This window comes from Ursus arctos, unplaced genomic scaffold (genome assembly GCF_023065955.2).
Source record: "Ursus arctos isolate Adak ecotype North America unplaced genomic scaffold, UrsArc2.0 scaffold_4, whole genome shotgun sequence".
NCBI classification, from domain to species: Eukaryota; Metazoa; Chordata; class Mammalia; order Carnivora; family Ursidae; genus Ursus; species Ursus arctos.
Window position 1 is genome coordinate 86,895,581 of NW_026623056.1, and position 18,148 is coordinate 86,913,728.

General features: G+C 37.2%; 1 protein-coding gene across 11 annotated transcripts in view; it reads left to right on the forward strand.

The window, feature by feature from the left end:
- The window catches only part of TTC3 (tetratricopeptide repeat domain 3), a 116,322-nt gene that overhangs the window by 11,517 nt on the left and 86,657 nt on the right, over positions 1-18,148 (forward strand). For 5 of the 11 annotated variants that reach the window (XM_044390068.3, XM_026504616.4, XM_044390100.3 and 2 more), the window contains exons 2-10: positions 974-1,128; positions 1,957-1,999; positions 2,678-2,828; positions 3,294-3,381; positions 4,179-4,232; positions 5,227-5,347; positions 7,102-7,187; positions 8,617-8,711; positions 9,856-9,918. The exons of 2 other annotated variants lie outside the window; for them this stretch is intronic. In XM_044390068.3, coding sequence (XP_044246003.1) covers positions 985-1,128; positions 1,957-1,999; positions 2,678-2,828; positions 3,294-3,381; positions 4,179-4,232; positions 5,227-5,347; positions 7,102-7,187; positions 8,617-8,711; positions 9,856-9,918 — 845 coding nt within the window. In that variant the 5' untranslated portion in view covers positions 974-984. 4 more of the 11 variants (XM_044390076.3, XM_044390175.3, XM_044390211.3 and 1 more) reach the window with 4 other exon arrangements.

Sequence of the window (18,148 nt, forward strand, 5' to 3'; positions counted from 1 at the left end):
TGTTGATGATGATATGAAAAGAAGGCCATTACTTGGGCAAGAGTTAGAAGTACTGCTTAGTACTTTTTAGTGATGTGTATGTTTTGTAGCTATTCTCTGATGGTTATAAATTTTTATTATTAAACTTTCTTCCAGAAAAAAGCTTTAGTCTGAAACTCCAGGCCTAATTTCCCTTTTCCCCCATTGAAATAATTCTTTTTAAAACACAGATAATACGTTTGATAATATGAGGCTGTTGGTAACGTGAGGGTTTTTGCTCACATTTACAATCTAGCTGTGCTGTGTGTTGTGGTAGTTGTGAGAGCGCCAGATGCAGTGATTGTTAGGAGGACGGAAGTCTGGATGCGGCTGTGGGGTGTTAGGAGATTGACAAGCTTGCTGTGTACCACTCCAGCTCTGCCCCTTTGCCCAAGACAGGAGCACACACGGATGGATGGATAGGGGAATATAAGCAGCCAAGAAGAAACCATTTTCTCAGTGGAATCAGGATTTACTTCTGGCCAGGAGGTTGAGAATATGGCAGAGTTTGTGTGTGGTGAAATGGCATGTTTCACAGGATGCAGTGAAAGCAGTTGGGGTAAAAGGGCAGCAGTGGAAAGACGTCTTTTGTTCCTTCAGCCAACAATTATTCAAGGGCTTTATCATGTGCTGGGCACATACAAAAGTGAATAAGATGCCCTTAATTATCTTCCATCTAAAGGAGACATGTAAACAGATAAGTTCAGAGTAGAGATGGTGACTATGTGAGCCTAAGGAAAAAAAGAAAGATTAAACTTGTATTCGAAGAGAGATGGGGAGAGAAAAAGTAGCAGACTGAGGATAAGAGTCTTCCAGACTCAGTGTCCTTACTGATTATTTTGGGGAGGCCTAAGTTTGAAGGATTTTTCTAATATACCATAGAAGCCAGGAAAACTGCTTCTTATATTATCTCAAATGATTTAATTACTGATTTGGGTTTGTGTTGTTTCCTTAGGATGGTACAGCATGGACGATTTTGCCCTGGGAGATTTCACTGTAGCAGATGATGCCTTGTTAGAAGATTGCCCGTATGTGGATGACTGTGTCTTTGCTCCTGAATTTATGCCTAATGATTATGTTCGTGTGACTCAACTTTACTGCGATGGGGTGGTAAGATTTGTTGCTTTTTTGTTTTAACGTTGTGTCTTCTTATAGGTTTATTATTTTGTTGAGATATAATTGACATATGACATTGTATTAGTTTCTGGTGTATGACATAATGACTTGAAATGTGTGTATGTTGTGAAATTATCACCGCAGTAAGTCTAGTTAAAACTACATCACCATTCATAGTTACAGACTTTTTTTTTATTATGCTGAGGACTTAATGTCTACTTTTTTTTTTTTTAAAGATTTTATTTATTTATTTGACAGAGATAGAGACAGCCAGCGAGAGGGAACACAAGCAGGGGGAGTGGGAGAGGAAGAAGCAGGCTCCTAGCGGAGGAGCCTGACGTGGGGCTCGATCCCATAATGCCGGGATCACGCCCTGAGCCGAAGGCAGACGCTTAACCGCTGTGCCACCCAGGCACCCCTTAATGTCTACTTTTTAAAGGGTTTTTGATTGAGAGCTATGGGAGTAGAGATGTTTTTGCGGGACAGAGTTTTTGCAGAGAGTTACAACTGGGATTTCAGAAGGGAAAGTAAACAGTGCCTCCACAACAAGAGTGCAGTACCAGAGTGTGGGTGATGGGGAAAGATGGTTTTCTGACTGGAGATTAGAATAGCTCTCAAGAGATAGCCGTAGATGTACACTTGCAGGAAACACTTTAAAAAAAAAAGCCTAAAGACTCACCGGCTGAAGATGTTTTAAAGTGTATAAGTAAATGTGCACTGAAAAATTTATTAGTTTAGTACTGATAATCCTTACATTAAAAATTGAAAACTGTACTTTTGCATTTTACCAGATACAAATCAAAAGAATTTTTTTCTGTTTAGGGTATGCAGTATAAAGATTTTACCCAAAGTGAGAGAAACTTAGGTGAGTACATTGGTATTTTAATTTGTTGAGAGACTGTTGTGGGAGGTTCATCCATTCACATCAGCATAACAGTCCTACATATCTTTCATTTTTATTTTTTATTTTTTGATTTATGTGTTTTTTTTAAAGATCTTATTTATTTATTTGACAGAGATAGAGACAGCCGGCGAGAGAGGGAACACAAGCAGAGGGAGTGGGAGAGGAAGAAGCAGGCTCATAGCAGAGGAGCCTGATGTGGGGCTCGATCCCATAACGCCGGGATCACACCCTGAGCTGAAGGCAGACGCTTAACCGCTGTGCCACCCAGGGGCCCCTATGTATTTTTAATTGAAGTATAGTTGACATGCAATATTATATTAGTGCCAGGTGTACAACGTAGTGATTGGACATTTATATACGTTATGAAGTGCTTACCATGATAAGTGTAGTTATTATATGTTGCCATACAAAGTTATTACCATGTTACTGACTATATTCCCTATGCTGTCTGAACTTTACATCCCCATGATTTATTTATTTTATAAGTGGAAGTTTTACCTCTTAGTCCCCTTCATCTATTTTGCTCATCCCCTTCTTTCTTACCTTTCCATATCCATTGTAGCCATTTCTCTATTAACAGTGTTGATTTATTCCAAAATGAGGCATAAAATACTAATTTAACACTTTTTTTTAATAAAGAATTTGACATCTGCAATATGTGGTGTAGTAAACCAGTTTCTGTCCTGCAAGATTACTGTGATGCCATTAAAATATATATCTTCTGGCCACTTCTGTTTCAACGTCAGCACAGTTCTATAATATCACGGTTGCACCCCTGTGTGGAGGCCACGTAAGTTACTACTTGTCATTCAGTTTGTGTAAACAGTGATGAGCATGTTGCCCATTATTGAGGAATGCCAAGTACAGGGGAAGGCTTATGTCTTATTCTTGTATATACTGTTCAACTTCACTCTTACGTAATAAGATGGAAAAAATTAATGCTTTGGATTTGGATATGAATGACTAATCATGGTGACATTATGGTGAATGAACCTCTGAGGAGCATTAGATGGTAGATTTGAAACTAAGGGAAAATTAATATGCTTGTTTATAAATAACATTGTAGTATAGAAGAGAGAAAAAGGTACAGTATTTTGTCCACTTAATAAACAACTTATGGTTACCTAGAATGAAGTAAGAGAGTTTAATTTTTTTCAAGTAGTTTAAATTGAAGTATAACATATAGTAAAGCCAAAAGTCAATGAATTTTTATATATGAGAACCTAATTTCTTAAAAAATGAATTTGTATTTAAGCAATTCTCATGCTTCTGAGATAAGTTTGAAGAAATTACAGCATCTGGAATTGATGGAAGATATCGTGGATTTGGCAAAGAAAGTTGTGGTAAGTGGTGGAATGTGTATTTCCCCCTGTGTATCTAAAGAATATAATTTGTATGGTGTCAGGCCCATGTTACTCATTTATAGTGGTTAACAGGTAATGGTTTCAGTTTGCTTTAACCTGAGATTATTCTGCTACCTGTGAATTTGTGCTATGTATTTGAGAGATTAGGTAGACGGTGGTCTTCCTGGTTCTGACATGAATGATGAGATCCAGGACCATTCCTCGTCATTAAAGGATAGAAAATGGAATTTGTCACAGACGAAAGAATGCTCCTGGTTCACAGGAACTTTTGTCACTGAAAGTGATGGGTTCTTTCTTATAAAATCATGCCACTGTCAGCAGCATCACAACAAATATTTGTTCTATGGGGTAAACTTTTTATTATATAGTATTTGCGGCAGTGCCCTGTGTGACACTGAGGGTTTTTTCCCTTGAAAGACATTTGATTGTTTTTCTTATTTCAGTTGGTTATGGAACCAAGTGCTTATTTCCTGCTCATAATCTGTTGCTATTCCTTATATTAGCCGGTATAGTTTCATAAAAAATCTTGGTGTAATGAACTTTAAAGTCCTTACATCTAAAAGTTACACTAAGCCATTTTATTATTAGAAGCCAATATAAGACTACTTCTGAATTCTTAGAGTTCTTAGGAGGTAAATTGGGCGTGAAAGTGCTTGTGGGAAGTGGACTGTATGTACACATAGCAGTGTTCCTGAAATGGAGGATTTTTTTGTCCACTGGAAAATTCAAGTGTAACTGATTGAAGACGGTTCATTTTTTGTTGTTTTGTTTTGCAGAATGATTCATTCTTTATTGGAGGCTTATTGAGAATTGGTTATAAAATAGAAAATGTAAGTGTTAAGCACGGGAAGCAAGCACAACCATTGCTGATAAATGGCAGTTATCTCACTGCTCATTGCTCCATGAATTGGGTTCATGTGTTAGTGTTTCACATGTAGTATTTGCTAGTATTGATTTCTGTATTTTGTCTTAAGCAGTCTCCTTATTTTGGGGGTTTGCATCATTCCCTCCCCCCATATATGTAGTATAATTTGGGGTTGCTTTTACACAATGATTCTTTTTTTTTCTTTTTTAGATTATTTATCTCGCATATATTCTCCCAAATGAAATTATTATGTCCCCAGTATGAACATTTTTGATATGTAATTACTAGATAATCTCCAGATAAAATAAGCCAATTTTTAATGCTACTGGTAACATAAATATCTACCTGCTTCCCTTAAGCCTGACCTGAGCATTGATAACTGTTTTACTTAACTTCTGAAGTCATTTCAGAGTAGAAGTACGAATAACATTCCTGTGAACTCCTGACTCTTCCTGAAGATCTTTGCGCTGAATGCTCATTTGCACAGCTGCACCCTCCTCCTCTTTATCTCCTTACTTGTCTGTTTGCCATAGACCATTTAAAATACACAGTCCCTTTCAGGAACCTTAATCTGTACCTTTAACTTTGCAGTAAGGGTGGAAGTCCTAGATGAGATCTGAGACCCCTCATTCGCCTTGTATTATTGGACCCTCCTGCTACCCAGGGCAGCCCCTGGCCAGGTTGTAAACCTCAGCTTCCAAGTCTGTAGTGATTGAAGCAGCATCCTGGTGTCTTGGGGTAGCCTGAGATTATTTGAAGATGTAACATATGTGAGGCCGTGGTATCTGTTAACTTATACGTTGGGGTCCAGCTATTCTAGGTTGCATGAGTAACGAAAATACAAGATTGTGTTAAGTTTTTATTAAGAATATGAAATACTGTATGTTAAATTTATGGTACCACATGTACATTTAAAATTAATACCCAAATCACATTCTTCATCCATCTTTTTGATACAGAAAATCTTGGCAATGGAAGAAGCTTTGAATTGGGTGAAATACACAGGTGATGTAACAATTCTACCTAAATTAGGAGCAGTTGACAATTGTTGGCCTATGTTAAGTATTTTCTTTACTGAATGTAAGTATAAATGCATTAAATTGTCACTTGACTCAGTTTTTAAAGGCATTATTTAGAGAAATGGAATGTGTGGTTATGTGATTTCTTATTTATCTTAGGATTTTAAAAAATGTTTTCTCTTAAAAAAATCTTTTTCTACTGTGCATAAGAGAAAACCCTGAGTAAGAGAACTATAACCTCATAGTTAGCTTTATTCTGTATTTCCTGTCTTAATGATTTCTATGATGTCATACTTCTAAAAATCCTACCAAGTGAATGCCATAAGTTATATATATAATACCCAAAAAAAGAATCCACAACTGGGGCCTCTGTATTCTCATTGAAAAGAGAAATAAGTAACAGAGCTAAGATTATAATTTTCATTTTCCTGATGACCCTGTTAACTCTTTTGTATAATGAAACTGCCTTCTATATATTTTTTAACTTTGTGAAATACATTTCTCTAAAGCATTTGAATGTTAGTGTTTTTATAGTATAGCTGTAGGAATCTTGAAGCAGAAAATATTTGGTTCTTTAGTTGATGACTGGTAATTTGCCATCACCACTTGAGAAGAGATCAGATTTTATATTGTTTATCTAAGTGGTAGAGAGAAATTAGGCTGCAACACGAAGACAGGTTTTTCTGATATTACATACTGGGCTGTATTACATCGATAGAGGTGGTTCTCCTCATTGTTCTGGAGGCATGTAATTATAGGGTAGATTTTATGGTAGAAGTAGAGGCCCAATATCATGTATTGGACACCCATGTGGGCTTGGTTGTGACATTCTCTTTCTCTCTCTGATCTCTTCTTTACAATAGTCCTGTAAGGTAGCTGCTGTTTTCCCTATTTTAGAAATAAGCAAACTAACGCTTTGGAAGGTTAAATGATACTTCTGCAGTCTATTGAGTAGTAGAACCTAAGTGAGAAGTCAAGTCTCCCTGATTTCAAAGCCCAGATTTTTATTCTGTAATCTTACTCTGTCCCTTATTAATTACCTTATTTGGTGAACTTCTGAAATTCTTCCTTAAATTTAGATTTTAGATACTTTTTTCACCTTGGAAATGTGTGTGTGTGGCTAGAGGCTTAGCTCTAGTTTTGTTGGGATGAAATTATTACCACTTAAATCTATAGAACAGCTGAAAATACAGAAAATGAAGTCTTACAAACTTTTAACATAAATTTTGGTGATTACCCAACTGCGTTTTAATTACTTTATTAAACTTTTAAAAGAATAGTATTTCAAATGACATTTTAACATTTTATTCATGAGAGTCAAAATGTTGAATTAAGATATTTAAAATACTTTATTTGTTGCATTAAATACATTTTAGAGAGTTTTCCAGGTTTTTGTTTTTAGACATTTTTATTGAACATTGTGCCAGGTACACCATAGGTGCTCAGTAATATTTGTTGAACTAACTTTAGTAATTATGAGGCCTATTTGGAATATTATGACAGAGGATTTGTTTTAACTACGATTAGAACTAATGTAATAATAAGTGCTTTTTTAAATGTTAGAAATAAAGCAGATTAGATTCACAAGCAATGACTCTAATGTGTTCTAAAACATTTTATCATTTGTTCACTTTAAGTTGTATTATTTGATACATGTAAAAGATTACAAGAAACATGTTATTAGAAAGTATAATAATTAATTGACCTTATGGACTGACCTATGTAACCGAAGTTTTAGAACTTTAACAATACCAGTTTGCTTTTTTTTTTTAATAAACAAATGTTCTCTCACTCTCTCCTAAAAATAAAATTTAGACAAGTATCAGATAACTAAAGTTGTAACAGAAAACTGCAATTTGCTTGAAGAATTTAAAACTCAAAATTGTGCGGATTGTATAGAGGTGAGAATAAAGATTTACTTGTAAATATATTTTAAAATTTATGTTTTGGAACTTTAAACATTCAAAGAAAGTTCAATAAAACTGCTGTCTGTCAGCACACAAGGAACTATTATAAAATTCAGTAATATGTTTGAGGGAAAATTTTAATAAATTTTGATTGGAATTTTTTTTTGAAGAGGAAAACAACATCTTGATCAGAATTTTTAAATTTAAATATGAATTTTAAATATATGTATGTTAGTACATTAAATTTGTAGAATATTGAATAATAAATATTTATATGTATTTTAAGAGTTAATTGAAAATGGAAATTTGATTTTTTTTAAACTAAAAGGTTTTTAATTGAGGAAATATAATTTTCTTTAGTGACAGATTTATTGAGATGTAATTCATATGCCGTAGAATTCACTCAAAGGAAATTTTTTTTTTAAGATTTTATTTTTGAGTGATCTCTACTCCCAATGGTGGGGCTCAAGCTTACAGCCCTGAGGTCAAGAGTCACATGCTATACCAACAGACAGAGCCAGCCAGGCTCCCTGGGAAATACGATTTCAATTAAATTTCTAAAGAAGGGTTTAGGAAAAATATTTAATGTTCTGCTTAATTCACTTACTAAAGCCATTTATAGGATCCAGTTTATTTTAATCTGTTTATTTTGAAAATGTGAGTATTTGAAGTGAAAAGTTTCCATTATATCTGTAGCATCTTTGATTTCATTCTTGCTAATTTGGCTGCCTCATTTTTTGGCAATTAATCTATTTGACATTGCCTATATGCTACCAATTTATATAGATATTTTTTAAGCACTCAGGATTATTGAATAATACCACATTTTCCAGCTTAAAGTTTTACCTTGCATCTGTTTTTTTTTTTTTTTTTTTTTTAAGATTTTATTTATTTATTTGACAGAGAGACAGGCAGCGAGAGAGGGAACGAACACAAGCAGGGGGAGTGGGAGAGGAAGAAGCAGGCTCCCAGCGGAGGAGCCTGATGTGGGGCTCGATCCCAGAATGCTGGGATCACGCCCCGAGCCAAAGGCAGACGCTTAATGACTGAGCCACCCCGGCGCCCCACCTTGCATCTGTTTTTTTCTCTGCTATATGGCAGGCTCGATAGGTATTTTTAAAAGTGGGCCTGCCAAATGCTATACACACGGGCATAAATTGTTAGTAGTTATTCATAATGTGGTGGTTTTATTTACTTGTTAATATCCCTTTAACAAAGTTAGCATTGAGTCATCAGAAACAGATTTCTTTAAATAAATATACCAAAATATTTAAGGTAGTGGGTTCTCATTTTCTACAAAAATAATCCCCCAGCTTATTTCTGTTATTAGAGATAAAAGCCCAGAGCTATTTTTCCTAGATATTGGGGTTCTTGATTGTCTTTGCTTTTCATTGATGGGTCTTCTTTCACCTTGGTTTCTCAGCAAGGAGAGCTAATGAAAATGAAAGGAAATGAAGAGTTTTCAAAAGAAAGATTTGATATAGCTATTATCTATTACACCAGAGCCATTGAATATAGGTAAGAGCAAAATAGAACAATGAGATCCTTTTTGTGTGGCAGATCAAATTAGAATGCTAGTCAGGAGAAATAAAAGCAAGGCGAGGAATTGGAAAGAGTATCTTCAACTTGCTATGTAGAATCGATTTTCTCACCCTTAGGCATTAGAAGCGTTAGGGATGGCCTGGGTAGATGAACTTAACTGAATAGTAGAATTCAGGCAAGTCAGGCAGAATTGTGAATATCGCTTCTACCCTGCCCCACTCTCTCTCAAGCTTTCCAGTATAGGTCACCTGTTTTTTCTTGTTCTCATTTTGCCTTCAGCTAATACCTTCCAAATTATTAGCTAATCAGAAAGGGTTAATTACTAATACGTAAGATGTCACCCATTCAGGAATTTTTGCTTTCTAAGAGGGAACTTTTAAAGGATAATAGTTGGAATTGTTGAGAGTGTGGTGTGTTCTCTCTACCTCATCTTCTGTTTGCTCAGCTGCTAGAATTTTGTAGCATTCCTGCATGTTTGCATCATACTTGGTTCCTACTGGTGTCTTAGCTGGACCATCTAATATTGTAGCAGTCTTTGGAGGATGTGCTGTAGACATCTACTCTCTTTCCTACCTTGCCTGTCTCCATGGGGAGTGAGTGAATCAGGGTGGCACACCACGTCTGGAAGGCTGCTGCTCTGTTCTGAGGAAGGAAAGACATTAAACTAGAAAAGACAAAATTTGAAATGAAGCTATATAAATTGTTGAAATTTACAGACTTTCTTTGTCAGAGTTCTTTGTCAGAGTGGTATAGTCCTGACTTAATAGAAGTATAATTCTGTCCTTTACATCTACATCATACTTGTGATTTGCTAGCTTTTTACTATGTCCCATTTGATCCTCGCAACATCCCTATGAGCTAGGCAGAAAAGGTAGAACATTTTGAATACAGTGAAGTTAGGTTGATTTTTAAACAATGTTACACTGGGAGGAAGTAAAGGAACTAGGACTTAGCCAGTTAGGTCTCCAGATCGTATATTCTTTCTGCTCTGCCATACGGATGTAAAGTTTTTGAAAAGTTTTTCATGCCTTATATTTTCTGTGTGCTTTTTATTTGTTTTGTATGTAATGTATTTTACTGACTAATATACTTTACTGACTAAACATTATTTCTTTTAAAGACCTGAAAATCACCTTCTTTATGGTAACCGAGCTCTTTGTTTTCTTCGCACTGGACAGTTTAGGTAAGTTGGTAAGAGTACCCCAGTCACTGAGCTGTTATGCTAAATACCTATTTTTGAGAAATTATTTCTGTTGTGCAGGTATAAAGAAAATCCTTCAGTAGTTTTTTGTCAGATACAGTTAAATGGTTAAAGGGGCTCTGTGGGCTTTATACATAACAACGATGACAGCAGGAGCTGTTCTGATTGAGTAGATAACGTTTTTTGATATTTTATTTGCTGTTTTAAGTACTTTACATTGTTCCTTAATTCTCACAACACACTTAATAGGTAATGTTATTCTCCACATTTACATTTGGGCGGACTTACACTTATAAGTAGCGATGTCAAAATTTGAACACAGATCTTAATGATGTTGAAGTCTATGTTTATACTACCTGTGTTATCTCCTTTTGCTCTCTTAATTAATCTGTATAATTCTGGAAGAATTTTTGCCATTTTCTATATCTTAATATAAGAAAATTAAGTAAATTTCATTTGTAAGTGAAAGAAAAGAAATTTAATGGTCTAACCATCAGAGTGAAAACGTGATTAATTCTTTTAATTTCTTACATGATTAATTCTTAGTTTCTTATGTTGCATTGAGTTTTTATTTATTAGTTGAAAAAGATTGTTGACACTGCACCATGATTTTGTTGTCCCTCAGTTAAAAATTTTTAGGATATAAATTACAAGCATTAATATTGAGAAGCAGATGCTGTTACATTTAATTATGTCCTGGCTTACTGTAAGAAGGGCTTAGGGTGGCTTCAGGAATAAATCTGTTCGGTAGAAGAATATTAAAAACACAACGAAACAAACTAACAAACTGAAAAACCAATTTAGAGCTGGGGATCCTCAGAGTAAAGCTATATAGGGATAAGGTCCTGCACAGTTATTAGTTATAATTCATACTTGTATTTGACCTTTCTGTTGCCCAAAATAAAAGGAGAAAACCTGACAAGTTACATGCTTCTCACTGTCCATGAAGAAAGAGGACAGAAGTTGCTCAGGTGAAACAGTTTTCCTGATGTTTAGTTCTGGAAGAAATTTCTTACATGGCTTACAAGTAACAGGAACTGGGTGATGGAGTAGAGAAGAACCTCAGCAACATTTCTGTTCAAAGCAGAAAGCTCCCCGAAAGTGCAGTTTTGGGTTTCACAAATTTTTTTGTGGAATTTTCTGATGAAAGCAGAGAGTCTGATAGTGCTTTTTAGTTAAAGTGCTTATTGTTGGGATGTGGGAGGGTGGGAATGGGGAAGAGAATATATTCCAAGTATGTAGCTTTTAAAAATAACATTTGTTTTTCTTTTATTATAAACAGAACACATTCTCATGATAGAAAATTTGGAAAATACAAGAGTTTAAAAAGAAGAAAATAAAAATCACCAGTAATCCAACCACCTCGGAGAATACCGCTGTATTAACGTTATGCAGCTTTTAGATGGCTTAAGCCGTGGATAAAGCGAGGCTATCTAGACTAGAGGAATGGATGGGCTGGACACAGTCTTCCATCAATACCACTGTCCTCAACTGGTTCTGACAAGAAATGAGCTGCAAATGTCCTTAGGTTATGGCGTCTGGCTAGGTCCAGAATTGCAGATATCCTGTGCTGTTTGATGGTGAATCTGTGTGCTTTCAAGATGAATAGGTTGGCAACTTGGCTAGCCTCTTGTGAAAATCGAAACCTTGATTGGGCGAAAGGTCATCCACTCTGCGTAGGGGAGCTCCGAGAGCGGAGAGGCAAGCCGGGGGGTTTCTGCCCTCTTTCATGAGTGTTGAATGCTAGACACTCAAGGAAGATCCTCTTAAAACTGCGCTGCAAAGGAGGTGCATCAAAGTAGAAATACAGAAGCCAGGTAGCCCGGTGAGGAAAAGGTCAAGAGCAGGGTTGTGCATCCATCCTTGTACCTCTTTCCTGGTAGTCTAGCTTGTGGGTCAACACCATCGAAGTTTTCACTAGCTCAGGTCAGCAACATTTCCTTCTCAGGCAATCACCAATACGTATTGGATGCCAACGTAATGTCAGAAACGTTGTGCACAGTTTCGTTGGTGTTTCCCACCTTCTCGCACCTTGTTTATATGACTTGTTCAGTAATGTAGGGATAATGTTTTCTGAGTCTACAGTACATCTCACTCCTGATCAAGTGAGTAGATAATGTGACTTCAGAAAGGAACACGTTGCCAGTGATTCGCGCGTGCCATTGAAACAGAAGGACCCACGCCCTTTAGCTGAGTTACCACGCTTGAGATGTTTTGAAGCTCTCACATCTGAGGTTTGGTAGATCTGTCCTGGGAATCTAGCTGAGCAGCTGTGGGACACCTCGGGGTAAAGCATCCAACCTCCCTGGCACTGTTATAGGCACTTTATGCATACAAGCTCAAAAAGCCCTCAACAACCTGGTGAGGTGGGTGCTGCTGTCTCATTATAGATGAGGAAACAGGAATGGGAGGTCAAGCAAAGTATCCTCAGAAACTAGGTGGGTGTGATGGAGCCAGAATTTGAACCCAGGCAGCCTGGATTCAGAGTTTCTACTCTTAACCCCGATGAAAATGGGATAGTAGAATCAAAGGGCAATGGGAAAGCCAAAAAAAAATTAAAAAATAAATGGTCAAATAGTCAATAAACATGAGTATCCTGATAAGACATGCAGATTACAAACTTTGAGTCTCTTTTTCATGTTCATCAGATTGGCAAAAATTTTAAAAACCTCATAATACCAAGTGTTTGAGAGGATGTGGAACAAAGCAAACTTGCATACTCGGCTGGAGAAAGTGTAAATTGGTGCAATCACTTTGGACAGCAGTTTGGCAAGGTGAAGATGTGTGTACTCTGCAGCCCACTTCTAGGCTCCTGTCCTCCAAACTCAGATGTGTACCTGAGAAGATACGTACAAGCCTTCACGATAGCATTGTTTGTAAGAGTAAAGAAATGGAAACAACTTAAATGTCCATCCATGGGGGAATGGATAAAGAAATGATGGTATATTCATACAATGGAATTTTATGCAGCAGTTAAAATGATGACAATGTTGAGTGAAAAAGCAAGTTGCAGAATGATTTGTATGGTGTGATGTGATTTATATAATGTCAAAATATGCAAAACGACAAACATATCATAGTTAATACATAGTATGTATTAAAAATGTTTTACAAATGCATGGGCATGTTAAACACCAGTGGAGTGGCTGTCTCTGGGGAGGGAAGGAGGGAAAAGGATTGGAGATGAGTAAGTGGTACACAGTGATTGTCGACTGTAACAGAGTTCTGCAAAAAGATCTGAAGTAAATATGGCAAAATGTTAAGATCTTGCTAAGGTGGTTCATGGGTGTTGACTATATTAATGTTATTCTCTGTACTTTTATGTATACTTGAAATATGTGATAAAAATATAGTAAAATTAAGAATGCACATGGTAAGATGAAAAAAAAAAACAACAAAAGCAGTGTTCACTAAGACATCAAGGATAAAATAAGTGAACATAATCTCGAAAGAAGATAAGTGTTTTAAGACTAATGGTGGGGAGCCCAAGGTGAGGTATGTGTGGGGAAGGTGCTTCATTAAGAAATGGTCAAAGTGCTGGTGGTGGCTTTAATGCGAGGTAGTCACAGTTTGTACCGCTTTCCGTGGTACAATGTAGGTGAGGCCAAGAGCCCATCTGAACTCTTAACCATTCATCAGACGTGTGCACCTCCATGTCTGCAGATGTCGCACTTGGGAAATCTGTGGAACGGGGTTGCGGGGGGTTGCTGTGTGGAAATACGCTACTTCCTGCCACAGCTTCTGCCGAATCCTTTAGGCTCAGGACTGTGTGCAAATGCCCATTGTGGCTAAGATGTCCTTTTATTCACGTCTTCCAAAAGTTCACTTTACAAATACAATTTGGCAGTTACAGGGAATTTTAGAGTGATAATTTTAATTGAAGTAATCAGATACTTTTAAAGGAGAATCTAAAAAAAGTAATTAGGCATATCTATGGCTTCTGTAGATGCGAGATGTATCATCAGGCTGTGCCTCTTTACTGTTTCATTCTTCTTTCTGGTACTCACATGTTGAAATTTGAAGTCTTTGATGCGGTGTGATAAACTGTGTAGGGGGATATGTAACTGGAAAAAGGGAAAGCTTAGCCTCGGATGTTTTTTTAATTTACTTTGGAAAATTATGGAATTTTAAATTTTGGCATTTACCTTGACCTTCAGTGTTTACCCATCATAATATTTTCTTTTCTATTAGAGCCAACTTGTGATTAATAGCAGGCAGATAGACTTTAAGTAATTTCTAGTTTTTGGTTTTATTTTGTGTTTTTCTGAATTTCTCTGAGGCCAGAGGTATAAATCAAGTCAGTTGTATGTTCCTGTGAGAATTTCAAAAACTAGTGTGGGGATGCCTAGCTGGCTCAGTCAGTAGAGCATGTGTGGCTCTTGATCTCGGGGTCGTGAGTTGAGCCCCATGGTGGGTGTGGAACCTACTTAAAAAAAATCCTAGTGTGTGTGGGGAGCTTCAGTATGAGTGTTTTATGTATTTCCACAGTACCTTATGCCTATATAAGCACTTAGTATGTTGAACCAAATGAATTTGCCATTTTTATAATCCAGAATGTAGGCAGTTTCGTTTGATTCAATGTAATGTGTATGTATATGTATGGGGGTGTGTGTGTGTGTGTGTGTGTGTGTGTGTTAACGTGGGTGGGAACATACTACACATACTGTTGTACTTCTTGCTTTTTTTTTTTTTTAATACTTAAATCTTGGAGCTTGTTGCGTATTAGTGTGTATAGAGAGATACCCTTATTTATGTTCATGGCTCCATCGTCTTTTACTCAATAGTTTACTCTTGCTTTGGTTAGTTTGTATTAGAATATAAATTATTTCCAGTTAAAAAAAAATTCCGTATAGCTTTGTAATGATTATCCTTTTACTTGTATTCTACACTCAAGTGCAAGTATATATGTAGATAAACTCCTGATTGCTTTTACTTGGATGAAAGAGCTTATGTAATTTTTTTCTAAGATTTTATTTTTAAAATTTATTTGATAGAGAGGGAGAACACAAGTAGGCAGAGTGGCAGACAGAGGGAGAGGGAGAAGCTGGTTCCCCGCTGAGCAGGGAGCCCGACGTGGGGCTTGATCCCTGGACCCTGGGATCATGACCTGAGCTGAAGGCAGCAGCTTAACTGACTGAGCCACCCAGGCTCCCCAGAGCTTGTGTAATTTTAATTCTAGACACTAACTTTTGATTTAAATGTATGTTTTTATTTAGTTGATGGTTATCAGTCACTGCATATTTGGCAGAAACTGACCATTGTATCTGAATTCTGCTTGTGTTGCTTCATGTAAGATCTAGGAATTTGGGGAGTAATAGTATTATTTCTTTGTTGGTCTGGTCAGGCCCTAGAAGTGATGATTTACAATAGGGAAGAAAAAAAGTGATAATCCTTTTATGGCTTGTGAAGTTTTTACATATATTATGGTTTGAGAGAGTCACTAATAGCATCTTCTTTTCTTCCCAAGTCCAGAATCAGTTAAGAAATAGAAACGGAAGACAAGGCAAATGTTGATCCAGTCTTGCTTCCAGTGCTGACAGTTTTTGGAGAGTAGGGCCTTATCCGAACATTCTGATAGCCAAGCAACTTATTAGTTCACTTATGATCACAGACAGAACTGGCAACAGGGACCTTTGTGAACTTTAACCTTGGAGGAAAAGGGAATCTGGTAATATGATGGTGTTCATTATAAGATTCCAAAGAGTGAGGAAAAGAAGAGGCTAAGCCACATATGATTAGTGCCCCTCTCCACCATTATTCATTCTCTGGAAAAGTTAGGGGTGGGGAAGGAGAGAGTTAAAAAATGATTAATCTAGCAAATCCACATGGAAGCTAGAGGAGGGAGAAATACGTATTCTCTCCTAACATATTTTAGGGCAAAATATTCCATATTGTATATGAAGAAATAGGTGAGAAGGCTGGAGAAATAACACTTCCCCATGTAACATGTATTCCATTGGAGCATCTAGGCTAGAATGTTCTCTTACCCACTGTTCAGTACTCTCACCATTTTGTTACACAGTTTTCAAGAGTAAGTAACCATTTGCATCGCTTGAGTTCCTGTTTTCATAGATGTATTGTGCAGATGGATAGATGTTGCTCAAGTCATACCTGATCTTCAAAGTATGTACCCCTTGGCTGTACTAGGTGGGATGAGCAGTCACACCATGTAATTTACTATGCTCACTTTGTTTTAGTAGGAGGGTGTGGTCATATGCTAGTAAGTGTGAAAATACCTTAGTGTTTTTATCTCTCTCTGTATACACATATATACACACTAATACGTATGGTATTTATAAGGTATGTTTTTGTAACAATATGGTACTGCAGTTATGGTATTATATATAAATCATAATAACAACATTCAGCATTGATTCAAATAAGTATGATTGGAGTTCTGCCTCTAGCTATGTCAGAAATGAGCAAAACCAGACATTGTTCCTGTATTCTAGGCAGTGGGCCGGCTGTGGGTGGGAGGATGTTGCATTCATGGAATTAATAGTGTGCTGGATGGCTTGAATACAGAGAAGGAGTGAAGTGGTGGTCAGGGACTAGACCAAGGAGGGCCTTGTAGGCTACATAACTGTGGCCTTGAAGAGCATCAAGAAGTAAGTAAAGGATTTTAAACTGAGGTGAGATGGCATGATTAGTACCTTAGAAAGATCAGTCTAGTTGTAGTGAGGAGAATGGGTTTGGAGGGGATGCAGCACGAATTGGGTTAGGAGGCTGTTGTAGTACTTTAGGCCAGAGGTGATGGTAGCTTAGAGCAGGGTAATGGTAGTGGAAATGGAGAAGTGGAAGGATTTGAGATAATTTTGGAGGTAAAATGGACAGAGGTTGCTTATGGTTTGGTGTTTGGAACTATTATGAAATTTCTGCCTTCAGCCGCTTCACGGATTATAGGCTCACTCCCTAACACTGGGATCACTGGAAGAGATACATTTGTAGGAAGTAGAACTTGACTTCACTCTTGGGCATTCTGAGTTGAAGTGTCCTTGAAGGATCCCAGTTGGAATGTCACATCAGCAATGAATTATGTGGGTCTGCAACTCCACGGAGATACTTGGGCAAGAGAGGCGTATTTGGGATAGTTAACCTAGATGATTTGAAGTTGCAAATGTGGATGAGATTGCTTGGGGAGGTGGTTCTCAACTTTTACTGCACCCTGGAATCGATCTTGGAAGAAATGCCCCCAACCCAGAGATTCTAATTTAATTAATTGGGCATTGGGCTTCTAGCAGCCCCCCCAGATGGTACTCACGTAGCCAGTGTTGAGACCCACTGGTGTAGAGCAAGGATGAACTGAAAACTAACACAGAGCCTTGAGGGACACAAATAGTGGCCAATTAAGGGAAAATGAAACTTTGGGAGACCGTTAAGAGGTAGCCAGAGAGGTAAGAGGAAAACTGGAAGTGTGACATCATGGAAGGAAAAGGGTGATCAGTAGTGCCTGTTGTTGCTGGGAAGCCAAATGGAATTTAGATTGAGCAATATGGGCATCTTTTAGTTACATAGGGAGAGCTGTGTATGGGAACCTTGTAGATCCTGGGTTGGAGTGGGTTGAAATGAGAGGAAATGGAGACAGTATAGGCAGTTGTTAAAAGTATTTGCGGAGGGAAGCAGTGGGGAGACAAGGTGTGCCGTTGTATTAGGATGTGTTTGGTTGCCAATAACAGAAAACCCTGTTTTAAAGGTGAAGAAAACTTAACCTCATTCACGAAATCCAGAAGAGGGTGGCTCTAGGGTTGTATATTTAGTGCCTCAACAATGTCATCAAAGACCTAGGATTTTTCTAGTCCCACTGTGTGACTTGGACTTCAGGCTGCCTCCTCTGGCTATTGTAGTTCAGATATTAAACTGGACATTACAGTCTCCAGCAAAAGAATGACTCTTGTAATCTTCAAAAAAAAATACACATACTGCAAAGTGTACAATTCATAAATATATAGGTTGAATTTTCAGAAACATTACATGTGTAATTGGTACCCAGATCACAACTCCAATACCCCTGAAATCCCCCTTGTTCTCCTTCTGGTCTACCCACCTTCTTCCCCAGGTTAACTATTATCCCATTTTCCAGCACAGTGGGTTAGTTTTGCCTGTTTTTGTGCAATGTAAACAGTCATGGTATGTGCTCTTTTATGTTTGGCATTCAGCATTGTTTTCAAGATTCATATTGTTGCATGGAGTTGTACAGTGTTCATCTATTGCA